Source organism: Ischnura elegans, chromosome 7, assembly GCF_921293095.1.
Source record: "Ischnura elegans chromosome 7, ioIscEleg1.1, whole genome shotgun sequence".
Taxonomy (NCBI): domain Eukaryota; kingdom Metazoa; phylum Arthropoda; class Insecta; order Odonata; family Coenagrionidae; genus Ischnura; species Ischnura elegans.
The window spans coordinates 33,906,246-33,923,488 of NC_060252.1; the positions used below are offsets into that span (position 1 = coordinate 33,906,246).

A 17,243-nucleotide genomic window follows, 5' to 3' on the forward strand; every position below is an offset into this window, starting at 1 on the left:
ACTGCTCCAAAATATTCCCAGGTGTGAATGTAGGAAATGCATTTTTAGTGACATGTTACACCCCATGGCCTAATACGCTGGTAGCAATTCCTCGACATGGGCGACATAATCATCACTTCTTTGTCACCCAAACATTTATAAAACTTTTCAGAATCCAAGCCAAGCTCGACTTTCTTTATGATTCAGGTGTTTCATAAACGTTGAATCTTGGAAAAGTTTCCTATAATTGGGGCCCACGAATTTCTTCTTTGGTTTTAGCCTCACTAAAACGAAGACTTTAAGTTAAAAATTGAAATTCAGCTCCTGTCTTGTCGATTGCTTTCACACATCTGTCCTAGTTTAATGTGCAATTGTGGCAAGTGAATATTTTCTTTCGGAACCAGGGAAACACGAGCAACATTTTTACAACCATGGGTGAAGCTTTCTCGCAGAGGCCATTTCCGTAAGATGCAATGTTTTTCTCGGGCGCGGCTGTTGTATTCACTAAGGGAGCAGCAGTATTTCGTGAAGCCTGATTGCACTCCCGTGAGTAGAGCAGTAGAGAGAATCCATAAACAGTCTCCATTTTTCTGGGTCACATGGTATCATCATTTCTATCAACAATGCATTTAATTACAGTAAAAAAACCAAACCTTCATCTTACGTAAAAATTAATTTCAGTGTTGGCGCTCTTGTCCTACAGGAAAAGATTTTTATACCCTTTTGTAAGAGATTGGCATCCATATAGGCGTAACTTCGTGCCATATGTTCCATTAGTTTGACCAAGTATTTTACTGTTTTGCACTATTTAAATTACTTGGAAAAAAGGATCCATGTCCAGAACACCGAAAGAGTTGACTCTGCGATCACAAGAGGTATACCGAGGGAAGATGATGACAACTTCAATATGCATAATTGCTTTGAGAGGCTTACTTTGTGGAATTCCATGATTAAGGAGAAAGAATACTTTTTTAATCCAATGAAAATATAAAATCTCAGTATTATATTCTGCGTGGAACTAGAAAGTATTACATTTCTTTTTTTTAGCTGCGAAATCAAGAGAATTACCGTCCAAGCCTGAGCGGGAGAGGCACTGCGAGGGCCAGAGTAGTAAAGTGAATCTGCCGAGCTATTGCTACATATTTTAATTATTGTTGCTATGCTATACAGAAAAATATTTTTATTAATACTGCTGTTTCTTGCAGTTATGTATTATTATCTTTCGGGGAGGATGATGTGAAATAGAAGCTGAAAATGTTTTAAAATACGTGAAAATTGCGAAAAAATGGCAAAATTGGTCATTTTAATGCGTTATTACACAATTTACGGAGACTAATTCCCCTCAAATCTACATCTTTACCATTAATATTATTTTTTCAGAATTTTGCACCCCTCAAAACCCCTAGAAAAAATTTAAATGCTAAAATAATCCTTTTAATTTCTCCAAATGACCGAAAAGTGGTAAAAATTGGAGGGGGGGGAGCTCCCCCGAAAATGGTGGGTGATGGAGAAAAACAAAGTTCATATTCGGATTTAGGAGGTCATTTTACATGCAACTACGAAGGAATTATAATTTGAGCAAAGCTGATCATTTGAATCCACACCCCCTTGATAGTTTTGTAAAATGATATAATGTCAGGAAGCATTTTGTTACCACTTGAGGCAGTAATACTTGCGTCATGGATAATGGCAGAAGTAAGTACTACATGGATTTTATTGAAACGTAGGTATTACAACGCGGAAATGTCGGGAGTAAAGCCAAAAAGGGAAGGATGTAAGAAAAGGGCATACCCAGAGTCATAACTAGGGGGGGGGGGGGCAAGCCATAGTCTAGAAGGGGGAGCAAGCCAAGTTGTGACATTTTAGCATGGAAAAGGTGAATGAAACAAATATTTTAAGAAAATTATAGCAGCGCATTATTAGTTTATGATATCATTTCCTAGAAAAAATATTTTTATTTTAGTTACATATCTTATACCTACTAATGCATATCATTTTTCGTGGGTTTAAAGAAAATTTGTTGAATACTTTCGTTTCACTTCAGTACTGATTTTGCTTAAAGACTTTTGCGATTTTTTCTTCTGGAGGGGGTCAGCTGCCCGCCTCCCCCCCCCCAAATCTTTTTTTGATAAAGTTCTACTGTTAAAGGCATGCTGGTACACCAATTGTCACTGGTAATATTTCTTCCTCTGCATTCAATGTGCTCTGCTAAGCGTTTGACAATTTCATGAGGTGAATTGGATTCTTTGAAAGGGCATCTGGCTACGTGCCCATATAAATTTCAATTTTTAGGTAAAATTACCTAGCATCCACCGCAGCAATGACTTCAATACCATATTTCTTTGGCTTTTGGATAGATACTGCGTTAGAGGACATCGTCCTCGAAATGATATAAGTTGCTCAAGGATCGTGATGTACTCTGATGGTGTTTTTGAAAATTCAAATTTGTTGGATATTTTATTAATGAACTCAGTAACTGCGGCTTACTATTCACTTTTATTGCTTTCTAGTCTAGTGCTGAGGTCATAAAAACTAATGCACCGTAGAAAAAAAAATCCGATAGCTCAGTGTACGGGAAAAAAATTGATAGACTTCTTTGCTCCAAATCTCCCTAATATCAACATGGGAAATTTCATACGCACCTCAGAGAAAAAGGAGACTAATAAGAGCCAGTTATTCATCTTCACTCAACTGCCAAGTATCACGATCCTTTGCATAATTTCCAGAAACAGAATTAAATTAGAAATTAGTGATTTTAACAATTATATGTAATAATTCTGTGCAAAAAGAGGCGAAATGCTGATGATTCTTCACACAAACTTTTAGCACATGGGTGTATTCCAGGAAGATGAGTCATCGGCGATTTCATCAAGCCAAATGCGATGGAATGAATTTTAATCGTCTTCACGATGAATCGGAAGCGAGAATAAATTGTAACACTTTTGATCGCATCGGGTCAAAACTTCGGTTGCAGCAAAACTAGGGAACACTTTGAATATTAAACGTTACTTATGGTTAGAATTACAAGAAATTAGAGACCAGAAAAACTCTAGTTCGAACGGCATCATTTTATTAAAAAAACATCGAAGAAAAAGTCAGTATGACCCGATGCGATCTATTCAGATTTATTGGCCTTATTAAAGCTGTATGTGATGTCTGATGCAATATGCAATTTATGATGTTCTTACCATATAAATCAATAAATATTAAAGATGATAGAAAATCAATTTTCGTTCATTCATTATTTGTCATATGTCTTATTAGTGTTCTCCCTGCAGCGCTATGATTACTGAATAAACGTGTTTCGGAAAGTAACTGTATTGAATACAAGTTTTCAAATGGACGTGGGTGATTACTATTTCATTCATACTGAAGAATAACGTAAAAATGTAAAGTTGTACTTTTAAAAAAAGTTTCACGAAGTACGCGCATTTCGGTTAGCGTAATTGACTTTTACGATGCTTTGAATAGCACTTAACAATTTTGTGATATGAACGTTGACCAGCTCTCCCCTTCCAGGAGAGTCGAATAAGGAGAGAACGATACAAGTAATCGTCTTTCTTCATAGAAGCCGGCCGTACTTCCCAGCCTCGTCGAGAGCGTGCGTATTTGGATTCTTCCAAGAAACGGCAACCGAGTGGCTGAGGTGGGACTAATGCCGCCAGAGAGCAAAAATCAACCTCCGAATCCTGACCACTCTCAATATCGACCCTCCGCAGTGAAACTTGATACAGCGTCGGGTGTTTTTTTCGGTCGGAGCGAAGCTCGACCCCTCCTCCTTTCCTTTTTTTTCCTTCGATCAGCGACTACTCCCCTCCACCCAAGGAGGCTTCCCATTCCACTGGCCGTAGCGGCCGACTTCGCAACTAAAATCCGGCGACGGTTGAATTTGGATTTTTGAATTAGGATAGAACACCCTTAAAAACGGTAAATAGGAATCCCTTCTCCATTTGAGCATTGAAAGTGCGTCTTTCAAAGAATATGTGACAATTTTTTCATCAAATTCATCTTACTTATACCGAGGCGCTCTAATTATCTTAAATAAAGACGATTCACGGAATATTTGCCGGAACTTCTGTGAAATATCGGGCAATATCCCTAAATATATTTATTAAAGTATTCTACCGATTAAGGTAGATTTCCATGGAGTACTTGAGAAGAATTCCGTGAGCCTCCCCTTACATCATGCACTTCCCTCTTCAATGCACAATAAGACCTACTCCCTTTCATTCTATCTAAAAATGCTATTCTTTTCCTTCCTCTCCCTCGTTTACCCAACATTCCATCCTCTAACACTGTTTTCAACATCCCATCCCCGCTAAGTAATCACTCCATGCAAACCTTCTGTCTTCTCCGTATTTCATCTAAAAGTTGCCTCTTCTCACCCACCATGTCCTGCACTTCATCGTTCCTCCTCCTCTCCGTCCACTTCACCTTCTCCATTCTTCGCTACACCCACATCTCGAATACCTCCAGTCTTTTCTCGTCCTCCTTCCTAAGTGTCTGTAAAGCACTATACTCGAGATCAGACTCTTCACTAACCTTTCCTTTAAATTCTTACATAGCGACATGAAAAATAGTGAATGAAAATAGTCTTTTCCATTTTTTCGTTTATCTAAGGTAATTAACAAAATAAAATATTATAGTAGACGAAGTTCTGAAATTGCTTCTCATGTTGTGTTCTTATGATAATAACTTCGTATGAAGCAAGAGATTGGATAAGGAACGCAAAAGCTTAGGGATGGTGTTAGTGAGAATAGGATATGTGCCTACTCTGCGTTGCCCTACTACAAGTTAGAAAGCGGCAAAATTGCTTTACGTAACACATTACGCCTATTAGGTAACAACTGCGTTTTGCAGAAAATGATGAGAGTTATGTAGGCAAATTGAATTTTAGATGTAGGCATTGTGTTTATTGTCACTGGTAGTTGAAAATATCACCACTGAAACATAAATGCTTACCGCAATTTTAATTGTGGTAAGTATTTATGCTTATACTACGGACTCTCTTTTTATGATTAATTATCTGTTTTACTTTCTGATATCCATTTTAAAAGCAGTCCATTACAAATTACGATGCAAATGGAAAATACAAGATTGATTTTTGCACATTTGTCAGAAAACCGTCATTGGGTATATTGGTGTTGAAATGGGCTGATGATTATTGAACATTTTTAAGGTACATTTACTTAAAAGAGGTCTGCATTTTTGAAGTAAGAAATTGATTAAACAACCGTGCGCATAGCAACAGACAAATTAGAGCTTCCATGGGTTGATACAGATATAAAGTATTCCTCATAGAGTACAGTTTGATTTGCAATTCTACCGTTTCCGATGTTCCCTAAATTATCCATGAACACGACATATTTCAAATTAATGCTATCTTTTAATCAATTTATGGAATTTGACAGCTATCTATGACTTCAAAAGTGGTGTTTCTTATGTCGAGATCCCTGATACTTGTGTCAAGATGTTCTGATGATTTTGCTCTCAAATGCAAGAAAGGCCCCGAGCAAGTTTTTTCTGTCGGATACGAAGTAAATTTAGTTCAGCCGCTTCGAAGGAAAGTGAAACCTTATGCTAAAGTAACTTGCTAAAAATTTGACTTTCTAGAAGCCGTGGAAGGCATTCTGTTTGAAAACTTCTGCCATGTCTTTCATTATTTGGTGGTAGCTCTTCTGTCTTCTAATGTTTTAGGCTAATGTGTTATCAGGAGAAATTTTTGCGTAAACTTTGAATACCACTTATAACCCATATTTATTAGGTGTTACCCCTATCTCGATTACCTAACATTCTTTCCTCTAACTCTGTTTTCAACATCCCATCCCAGCTAAGTACGCGCTCCATCCATACCTTCTGTCTACTCCGTATCTCATCTAAAAGCTGCTCTCGTCACCCACCATGTCCAGCACTTCCTCTCCGTCCACTTCACCTTCTCCATTTTCTCCACACCCACATCTCGAATACCTCGAGTCTTCTCTCGTCCTCCTTCCTAAGTGTCCACGTTTCTGCACCGTAAAGCGCTACACTTCAGATTAGGCTCTTCACTAATTTTTTCTTGAAATTCTTACATAGTGAACCTATCAGAAGATCCTTCCTGTTCATGAACGCCTCCTTTGCTAATGCAATTCTCTTCCAAATATCCTTACTACAGAATCCGTTTTCCTCCAATGTATTGACTAAGATATAAAAAAATCCCGTTCATAACAAAAAAGAACGATGGTCCCCTGAAATTCGTTATAAGCGAATTGTACTTAATTTAGTGCAGCGGAAGCTCATAAAATCACGAGGCGATACCCACCAGGGCGTGGATGCAGTGAGTGCAGATGAATCCGATGAAGAAGGTTGCGACAAGACCGAAGGCTAGGCCGGCGTTCTTGAAGGCCAGCGGCATAGCGAGAATACCGGCGCCCAAGGAGCCCTTCACCAAATGCACCAGGGTGTCCATGTCACTGTGGAAACAAAGCATGGGAAGGGTCATTCCATTTCAAATCACCCAATATGAATAAAATTTGTTTCTCGACATTTTTAATTTGACTGACTCGATTCGACTGATTTTTTTATCCTTGGTTCCCTACAAGTAGACAATCACAAAACACCATTTGAAAAAAAATTTAAAAGCCATACTTTTTTTTGGCAGCCATTTTTAAAAGGGCGGCTGGGCAAATTTTGATAAAAAAAACGTGGTTTGCATAAAGTTTAATTTCGAAGCAATTTTAAAAGATATCCGAATAATTAAAAAAACAGTGTGTTCATCATGAAAATAAATTTTGGAAACCATTTTTTTATTTTTCTATCATAAAATACAGTCAGTCAAAATCTTTCCGTAAAAACTACAGAAAAGTTTGTCAATACTAACTTTTAAACGCCATAAATTTTTATGGAGGAAACGAGACTCACTAATAAAATGTTATTTCTGAGTTGAATACTTAAAAAACTACTTTCAGTATAAGTTTTAGCACTGAGAATGCTCTCCTTTTCTTTTCTAGAGCTTGTCAAACAAAGCCGAAAGCCTTTTAACGTCGATTTTCGAGGGTCAATATCGAAAAAGGGACTGAATTAAAACAAGTGAAAATTTTACAGAACGTTCTTTATACACAAATAAATATCTCACAAAAAATTATGACTGAGACTCTACTACATTTAGAGTAGTGGAGCAGTGAATTTCAATTAAAATGCAACCACTTCACATGCTCCTGCAATGCAAACAAGGGCTCGTGCAGTGCAAGTCAGTACGCAGGGGCTTGATTAAGTAATTACTGCAACAATAGGTATTTTTTAAACTAAAATTGCATTGATAATTAAAATGTATTTAAATATAGAAATATTTTGCATGGTCGGCATCGTGACCACCATCTGTTGTAAACATTTTGTACTGCAGCTTACACCCGCAAGGGCGTTGTGGTGAGCGTTGAGGTTTGCGTTGTGGTGTGCGTTTAGGACAATTAAAAATGTTGAGAAACATGGCCTGGGTGATTCGGAATGGATTGCCCCGGAAATAAAGCCAGATATCTGTCGGGGGAACTCGGTGGAACGACGAAGACAAACGGATGACTGTTTGCATTCCAGCAACATTTCCCAGATACTATTGCGATCCGTGAAGTCGCCCTCTTGCACGCTTAGTATCATTATTTGGATTTCACTTAGGTTTAGGAGACTATTCCATAAGCCATAATTTTACAAAATAAAATTAAATTGATGGTTTGTGGCATGACTTGATAAATTGCTTTCTGTTTAATGAAAAACTTCATACATTTCTCGAATGATTTTAATAGCAACCAGTGTCATAGCTGTGCGACGTCGTCAGGATCAAATACTATCAAGTTCCCTAATTTATTTGCTATCAAATACATGTTCAAATACTATCAGGTTCCCTACTCTATATACTCTCTCTGTATCCTGTGTTTGAATCTGACGATGTAGCATTGCGACGAAACTGGTCGTTACTAATATCATATGTGATATTTGGAGAGTTCTTTATTTACCATAATTTATTTATTAATTTTCGTATTTATAATCCTAAAATTTTAAGTCATAATTTGTTTCTATCGAAGCAGCCATAGTTATTATGGCTTGGTCTTCATAGGCGTATATGTCCGTGAAGTCCGCATGATTTTTCGAAAAATATAAAAATCCGTAAATCGGCTGTATATTTTCCTTTTAATTCTTGATTGACGCTTTAATATCTAACTCTGAACGCGAGTAAAAATTTATTGCTGATTAAATGAGTTTAAGGCCTAATTCACAAGCTGCCGAATGTTGCTTTTATGCGTACTTACTTGGTGGCGTGGGTGAGTTTCCTTTCGGTGAAGATGCTGTCTCCCCTCGGGTACGCCGTCGGCGGCCCCTCGATGGTTGCCACGCCATCTTCTGCTCCCTTTTCCGCACGGCTGTCCCTCCTGAAAAACATTCCATGGAAGAATTGCTTCAATGTCACTTTAGCTGTTTGTAAAAGTAGACACTTTATAACGGTTGTAACGATAAACTTTCATTAAATTATTAATCCTTGTTCTGATCATAATCAGCGAATTAACCGTAAGTTTATACCCTTGATTTTAAGTAATCTATCCTTATGCAGCGTTATGTATCGATTATCCAGATAGAAAAATGCATGTGGCCATATCGCATCCACACACTTGCGCCGTCGCCGTACTCTCCGCCGCCGGCTGCTAGAACTGGAGTCGACGGCACGCTCGAAAAAACACTGTAAAATGCGGGGTTGCAAGCTAGAGCAAGATTTTACTTTAGAGTTATAATGTAGAAGCTTCACGACATGGTATGTGTCACTTGGCAGAACTCAATCGAAGTATCTACTTTTTCTCTTCATTTAAGAAAAACTGGTTAAAAACAGGCTCCGCCAATTTGTTATGTATCTATGATTAATGATGAAAAAATCTTTAAAAACCCTCCAAATGGAAGATAAAGAAGTGTTTATTAACATGGTATAACAGTTTTGTCAATAAAGTAATTCATAAAACCAATGCACTCGGATGAATTTGGTTATTTTCAGAAAAAATGAGGGAGGTCGTTTTTCGCTAAATTTGTTCAACATTAATTCTATATATGTTGTTAATGTGCCGGCAAAGGAGACATTATATCGGAGTTGTTATGCACAATTTATTTGAAAATATTTATGCGAAGTAGCTCAAAAATATCGTTTTTGAGGTTTTGGCCAGCTTCTTTCGATTTCAGCTCAGTGTGCGACGTAACGAACTGTTGCGTCGTTGTTGTTGCGTGTGCCGAAATAATGTCGCTGCCCGCGGGAAGGAAAAACAGGCTTAACGCTGATTCCTGACTTCTTAACGACTCAATTGATACTTTCTTTTGCCTTAAGTGGGAGTTCCTCTAAGCTACACCGCGTTGTATAGCCCAGCGTAAAAGGCGCCAAATTTGAAATTTCGGGCACGTTTGAAGTTTTTGTATATTCGTATTTCTGAAAGTTCCTAAGTCAAATGTTCGTGAAATGTGGACTCACTGTAAACAGGATTTTCATAAAGGGCGATTCCACCCGCCACAGACTGACCGTTACGAAGGGTTTTTGAACTTTTAAGAACACATCTAGCGCGGACGGTCCTACGTACTAAACTTTTTCAACTTCCAAATGGCTACAAAATTGTGACACATTTTACTTGGGTTGATACACTGCTGTCTTTTGAAAATTACAGGACTTATATGGCTTAAAATTCACGGTCACGGACTGACAAAAAGGAAACGAACTTTCAGCTCAGATTAAAACCTTTAAGTTTTGCTCTGAAACGAAGAGTGATTCAGAGTTACAGTAAGATACATCTCAGAACGCCAAATGTAAATTTCATAATGCTGCAAAGCCCATTGCAATAACTGATTTTTACAGAGGAGCAATCCCTCTTGAAAAGCATCGTCGTGGACTGACCAGAAATGTCACGGACTGACTATTGCGAATCCCTTTTGGTATAATTATATTCACTGTCCAAAAAATTCCAAAATAAATTCTGCTATTCAAGATAAACAAAGCAAATGTATTCAGAAACCCTTAAAATCATTCTAAATAAGGTACGAACCTCAAATAAGATAAAATACATTCATTCAGTAGCCCATAAAAATCAATTAGTGATATATATTTTTTGCGCATATATGGCTCATTAGTGAGCTCAGCATACAATGCATCATTTGGTTTAACAACTTTCACGTGGTATGAAATCTGTGTGCGAGGTATTGCCTTGATTTCAGACCATCGTTAGTCCAGTACAACTTTAGTCTCAGATACTTTGTCAGATGGTATCTTCATTATAGATATTCTTGTACAGTATTTTCCGCACGCGGACAGAAAATCATTAACATTCATCACCTTTTCCTCTGATCATACACCATTTTTTTCGTCAACGCACCAATTGCATCGAATAATAATTTTTAAAAAAATGTGCGGTTTCAGGAATCCATGGAAAGATTGGATAGGAGAATTGAGTGTAGAGCTATGCCTAGCCAATCTTTGGATTGATAACTGTTTATGATGAATGTGAATGTGTAAAAAAAAGGCCTGCCCCGAATTCAATACTTTTCCTACTAAGCCAGGAAACACTGTTGAAGTTGTGGCAGCCGCGCCTCCTGCCTCGCCGCCACACCGCTTGCCCGGAGGCGACATAAATTGCGCTCCATCTTGGCTTCTCTTTAGCAGGCCAGCTAGCTCAGCGGTTGCGCGGACGCCTCCCAAGCGGGTGGCCCGGGTTCGATTCCCCGTACCGTAAAGTGTAATTATTTGATTTTTCTTGCCTTCTAGAATTCCTTTCCATCGTCCAAACCACTCCAGTGCCTTATCATTGCTAGCAGGCTACCCCGACGCCTGCTACAAAGTAAAAAAAAAAGAAATTATTTCTCGCAAAAATCATTTCTTACTGCGCCTATCTATACGCCGCGGGACGGATGTATCATCAAAATATTACGGTTCTATCATAGTTAATTTGGGCTGGGCGTTGATGAATCAGTCAGTCATTTCTGCGGTAACGATCTAATTTGTAAATAGTCCACAACTATTAGTTGAAGCCCCAAATATCGGCCGTGAGGCTGTAGGTTTTTCCCTGTTGATGCTTGTTTTTTGTTTTCAATTTTGGCTTCAGTTAATGATCTCCAATGACCTCATCGAAAGATAAAGGACAACAATGAAATGTTGAATGACACGCTGAAATTTTAGCATCAAAGATTTTAATCAAGGTAGCATCCTTCAGGAAAACAAAACTTTTGATCGGATATGTCGTTATCACTCGAAGGAAACGGTAATCAGTGATCTTTCGAAGGTATTCGTGACTGATTATTCGCATTCGGATTCACGCTTGGACCTTGAACCACCTCAGAAATGGTGGATGCGTACAAGAGGTGTGATATGTTTATTTTCATGAGGAAACAGTTTTTACTTTTTGGATGACACCTCAATTTATTCATGCTATGAGTTGAAAAAAGGCGTAATAAACATCATAAAGGATTAAAACAATTATTTTGTGAACCCCGTAATAGAAAAAATGTGACATGAGCTTTAAAGTTGTTATTATTATTATTACTATATTATGCAAGTTACAAGTTTTCTATTCGCCAAATAGTAACAGTTATTATGCAAAAAAAATTGAATAAATGGAAATTAATCACAAAGAACCCGATAAGTGAAATCGAAAATTTAAAATAACAATGAAATTAGAAAGATAAATTTTTGGCACCTCTTGTTGAATCTTCTTGTCTTCTCAATCTTTATGTCGTTTGGATAGGGCTGAAACAGTTCTCCAAAGAGTCTATTCCTATCATTAATCGGCCTGTTAAGATATGAGAACTTGTTTTTTAAGGTGACAAAAAATTACAACGAAATTTCGTCAGCTTTTTCGCAAATTCTACAACTGTATATTTCACGTTCAAAAATTTTGCTTGGTATAATATCCCAAATAAACTTTATCTCTAACCAAGAAAGCTGAATTTGCTTAATCGTTTCATTGATTACCTTTTTCCATTTTAAGGGACTATTTTGTGATGAATACTTTTTTCAAAAACGATGAAATCCATAAAATAATAGTGCCATTTAAAAAAATACTACACGGAAAATTGCTTTCTTAACTTGCCCACTGGGTTTATGAAATGTGCCTTGTAGTGCCATTTATTATATGAGTATCGATTTCCAGCCGATGCTCTAAAAATACCCTCACTGTATCTACACGGAGGTATATAAGAGCAAAGTCAATATAAAAAATGGGTGGCAATCAAAATCGATTGGTCAGCCTAATTGCCGATTGTGTTTGCTAGAGATAAGGAAATAAAGAGTTCATTTTTTCCGTTTGTTGCCAAAATTTGTCTACCAAGCTTTTAGTGCACGATTTATCTTATTTTGACTACTTAATGTATATCTTTCTACATATCGATGGCTAAGTTCTTAAAACACTTACTTATCTCAAAATTTGGCCGGTTTGAGACGGGTATCTGACATTAAAATAAAATTCAAGCAAAAAATAGCTCTTTATTTGCAAATGTATGCTTCTTTTTTTAAGTTTTATGAAATTTTGGTTTTTAATTTCACTGCACAATTAAAAATATAAATCTTTTTTTGCTCTCCTGAAAAGTTGCTATTTTTGAAGTACGTGTTGTTAGACCTTATCCATCGATATGAGCAATTCAATTAAGTTTTTTTTTGAACGAGCTGCATAAGGATTAATTTTAAAATGCACGAATTCCACTCTTATACATCACTAGCAGGCCACCCGCCGTTGTTCGGGAAGGATAGTACCCAGAGAACTGGGAAACTTGGAATTCTTGGTCAAATGGCAGGATTTTTAGGTAAAGGAAAAAAGCATGTATGATGATGGCATACCTATGTACCAGTAAACAATGCAAAAAAACTATTTCCGTATACCAAGCTCGAGATAGGCTTAAATCGCGCTGCACAACATTGACCGTTGTGTCTCTGCACTTGCGCAGACCAAAAGCGTTGTGTGAACGCATATCCCAGCGAGAACGTTTGCTCCGAGAGGATTTATAGTTAAGTGTAGAATTTTTTTAGCTATGTTTTCTCTTTAAGCGGTCAAGAGGTGTGCCTACCCTGCAGGATGTCCAACCACGGAAGTTGTATGACGTGACGTAATAAACTGTAATGAGAAAACGACTGAAAGAACGGACACAACCAGAAGTTGCTGTATAAACTTTGGGAGCATGAAATGCACCTACGAACTAATTATGGTTGCAATCCGTACCACGGTTTGGAAATACAAAGCGGACAGACAAACAGACATCCTCTTTCATAAATACTTCCTACAATAAAAGCTTCCAAAGACTGAATCCTAGGGAGAGATGACAAGTACCTTAGTAAATGAAATTGTGTTTCTGGTGGGATTTTTAGGTAATTACTATAACAAATGCGAGAGTTGCTGGTAATCTTCTCCATGTTTTTGAAAAGTAATCGTTACTTCCTCCGTTACTCCGCCTACAAGCAGAGGTCAAAAATGCCGCGTCGTGAGAACATATAAGGCTACCCAAAATAACTATGCTATTGTCTCAGCAGAATAATACCGGTAAATTGCATTTTTCTATACTCTACTCTGAATACAGTGAAAATGAGTTGCAGCATGAGAAAAAGATTATAGATGAATCTCGTGCATAACTCTTGGAATATTTAAAGAAGTACGAAATTTCTACGGTATGGGACTATAATTGTACTTGTTACTGCTAATGAAGGGGCTTTTTTAGAATTTTAAGTACTCTTATTTACTAATTACAGATATTGAAACGTATGTTATGGGCGTTTTACAAATTAATAGTGGAGTTTAAACGATTTATAATATTTATTACGCTTAACTTACAGATATAAATTTAAGTACAAATGAAAGAGCGACTCAAACAGTTTTGTTGTAAACAATGCGTATGTGTACACATTTCTTCCGCCGCCATTCGTTGTAATGTGCAAGTAGAAAAGATGGCGACTGGCGAACAGAAAGATTTTCGTATTTTGAAAATTTTATATTTAAGTTTGGAAAGACGGAATCTGTGATTAATGTGCGACGTGCGTTCATTATTATTGTCTCATGTGATCCTGCAGGCAATGTGAACATCCATGCCTCCACGACGAGCTTACTTTATTGAAGCAGCTGTTGCAACAATTACTCGAGAAACACTAATCAACGTTTGCGAAGAACTCGCATATCGCCTTGACGTGTGCCATTTGACGAAAAGTGTTCGTATTCAATATGTTTATGCTTTTTTGTAAAGCTGTTTGAGTTGCTCTTAAATTTGATATAATATTTATAGGTATAAGTTTATTGTGATAAATATAAGAAAGCATTAAAAACCTAACTTTTCATTTTGAAACACCTGGTATAAGAAGATCTGAGCGTATTTTTTTCGTACTTCACCCCTCTGTGTTCGTTATGATAATTATAAAATCTGCTTAAATATAATAATGGAGCTGTAATGAAAATCCTATATGCGAAGAAGGCATTTGACCAATTTTCCGTAGTTGGATCACCAATCCAAAATAATTTTGATTAGGGTTGAGGGTCTCAGTGATTAGATGGCTATTATACAAGATTATAATCAGGATGAAAAATACGTTTTTTCCACCATTTTCGTATTCTTGTAAGTTATGATAGAAGTTGATATAATCCACTGGTAGAATTTTTAAATATATATTTCCGTCACAGTACGTAGAGTCCTATCACATAGGAATATTCGTGGAAATCTCTGCTAAATCTGCGATAAAATCTGTGTTCCAAAGTTTTCGTTTAGTTTCTAATGTAGTGAACAAGCAGAGATTTGATGAGTGGGTGAAGTCAAAAATCTTTATCTCAGATCGATTATTTCAACTCGTAAACAAGCACTTAATCAACAATTGTTATATGTTTACTGGATATTTTTGAAGAACTCGGCCTGATGTTCTTTTAATGAAGACACCTAGGCACTACCTGTCTTCCATAGCAGTTCATTGGCCATAATTCGAAATACAACTTCTTAATCCGCATAGCAGAAAGCGATCGAGAAAAAAGCTTTCTTTGAGCATAACCAGAAAACGTTTAAAGCTCTATTTATCCTCTATTCAGCAATGTACGGCTATGCGTTGAAGCTATTTTACAAGTGAACTTAAATTATTTTTTTATATAGGAAAACATGCTCGAATTTCTCAAAAAAAGGCTTGTAGGTGTCCTAGTATGACTCCGTTTCGCATCGCTGTAACATTTCATTTATGTTGTTCATAGCTCTCAATGGTCACTAAATATCCTAAATTAAATTTGAAAGGAATTGAAGGTCGAGTTTGGCATCCCTTTGCAATCATATCGAAGGACCCAATAGTAAAGTTAGGTTTTGTAGAAGACAGTTATCAGAATAATTATTATTTTGTGGACGTCAGGATTGGATTATTATACAAATAGCAAGGTATAATCCCGGCTACATGCTTAGGTACTCCAAACATTTTTCCAATCTAACTTATTTTAATATTTAGCTATGAAGAGCGATAGATGTTTGGGGTCCACGCGCTGTATTCAAAGATATTCATCAGGGTAATCGCTATATTACCGGTATGATCCGACCAGTAATGAAAAAAAGACGAAATATAACTGATGGAGTGGGCGTGATACGTCCCATGACCTGACCTCCAATATGGATGCCCTGTGGCAAAAATGTTACTCTTTATAATGAATATTGCAATGTGTCTTACCCAGTGTCTCCTGCAAACGACCTTGGTTTATCTATCGTCTGAGTTTTTCATTCAAACGTAGGTGGTAAAAATCTGCCCTCATAAGATACCTTAGATTTTAAGATAAAATTATTTTCCCGGGAATTGAACGGGATTTCCTCTATTTCACGAGCTCTACACAAACAATTCAAGCTGAAAGATTGTCTAATCTGGATCAAGAACAGTATCAATAGTGCATTCACACACACAATTAATGCTACGTTATCGGCTCATTAATGAGGATGACTTGAATGTCTAGTGCGTAGCATTGGCGTAGCGCCTGTATATTAAATTAGTTATTTTGGTTTTTGTAAGGAGTTAGGTTTATGGCAGCGCCATCAAAACGAATATTTTTCTCACATGCAATAAAAGAAGTATTTTTGCTTCCTGCACAATATCCATAAATGCACAAAAGGAAAGTTAGAATACGAATAATACGGATGAGTAAATCCTTATACTATTGAAATTTACACATTATCCATCAAGTTTACCCATCCGTGGCGCCATTTTGATGTACCTAACGTTTATTTGGATTCAATAATAATATTCATTTGTTCATGAGAAAAAAAGGAAGTCTGCTGATGAGCACGAGTTTTATTTTACTCGGTTTTTCATGGTATCATGAGATTTTTGCCAAATCATGCATGTATATATTGTTGCACAATACACATTTCTCATCGTATTGGCGAGCATCTCCATAATATACTGTATCAAAATTCAGTTTCCGAATGCAATTTTGAAGGAAATATTACACGTAGAGTTAATTCTTTTTGAGTACGTTAGTCGATAGAATATGTGTTATCAATTACAGATGCCTGTGTGCACCTGTGCTACAGTCACCGGTTGAATTTATGAGTAAAATTCGGGAAAAAAAAACTCTTGAGCGTTGGCACATTATGCACAAGAAATGTGGCCTTCATTGGTAGAGCTGTATTTCGCCGATGCTGACGACAAGGGAATACGACAGAGCTGGAATACCTAGAGTCAATCAGAAGGTCTTAGTTAGTTTCCCAGTGGAATAAAAGTCGAAAGTGCGTGTGCTGAATAGAGGCTAAATAGAGCTTTAAACTTTTTTTGATCGAGAAGAAAGCTTTTTTTCTCGATCGCCTTCTGCTTTGCGGATTTCGAAGTTTTATTTCGAATTATGGGCAATGAACTGCCATGGAAGACAGGTAGCGCCCAGATGTCTTCATTAAAATAACATCAGGCTGAGTTCTTCAAAAAATATCCGATAAACATATAATAATCGTTGATTAAGTGCTTGTTTACGAGTTGAAATAACCGATCTGAGATAAAGATTTTTGACTCCATGGTGTCCACGCTCGCACCAATCAAACAATCAATATCAGTTGGAAATCTTTGAAACTGACTTAATATAAGGAAAAAACTTCATATTAACAAATAATACAATTTATCTCATTTAAATATTGCAATAACGTCAGGTGGAACTTATTGTGTAAGATTTCCTGAATAATAGAAAAAATTCCGTTGTTTTCGAAAGTTTAGTCATGTTTGTCGCACTGTTACTGGGTAACGACGATTTTGCACAGCAATTGACATCCGTTTCATTGGTTGCCGACCATTTTTTAAT

The 17,243-nt window shown here is 36.9% G+C and overlaps 1 protein-coding gene across 2 annotated transcripts in view; it reads right to left on the reverse strand.

Moving 5' to 3' along the window:
• Positions 1-17,243, reverse strand: part of LOC124162667 (proton-coupled amino acid transporter-like protein pathetic) — a 57,100-nt gene that overhangs the window by 25,022 nt on the left and 14,835 nt on the right. For both annotated transcript variants that reach the window (XR_006865644.1, XM_046539264.1), the window contains exons 2-3: positions 8,259-8,378; positions 6,281-6,431 (exon numbers count right to left, since the gene is read on the reverse strand). Coding sequence is in view for 1 of the 2 variants with exons in the window: in XM_046539264.1 (XP_046395220.1) it covers positions 6,281-6,431; positions 8,259-8,378 (271 nt within the window). In the remaining variant the exon portion in view is untranslated. The remainder of the gene's footprint in view (positions 1-6,280; positions 6,432-8,258; positions 8,379-17,243) is intronic.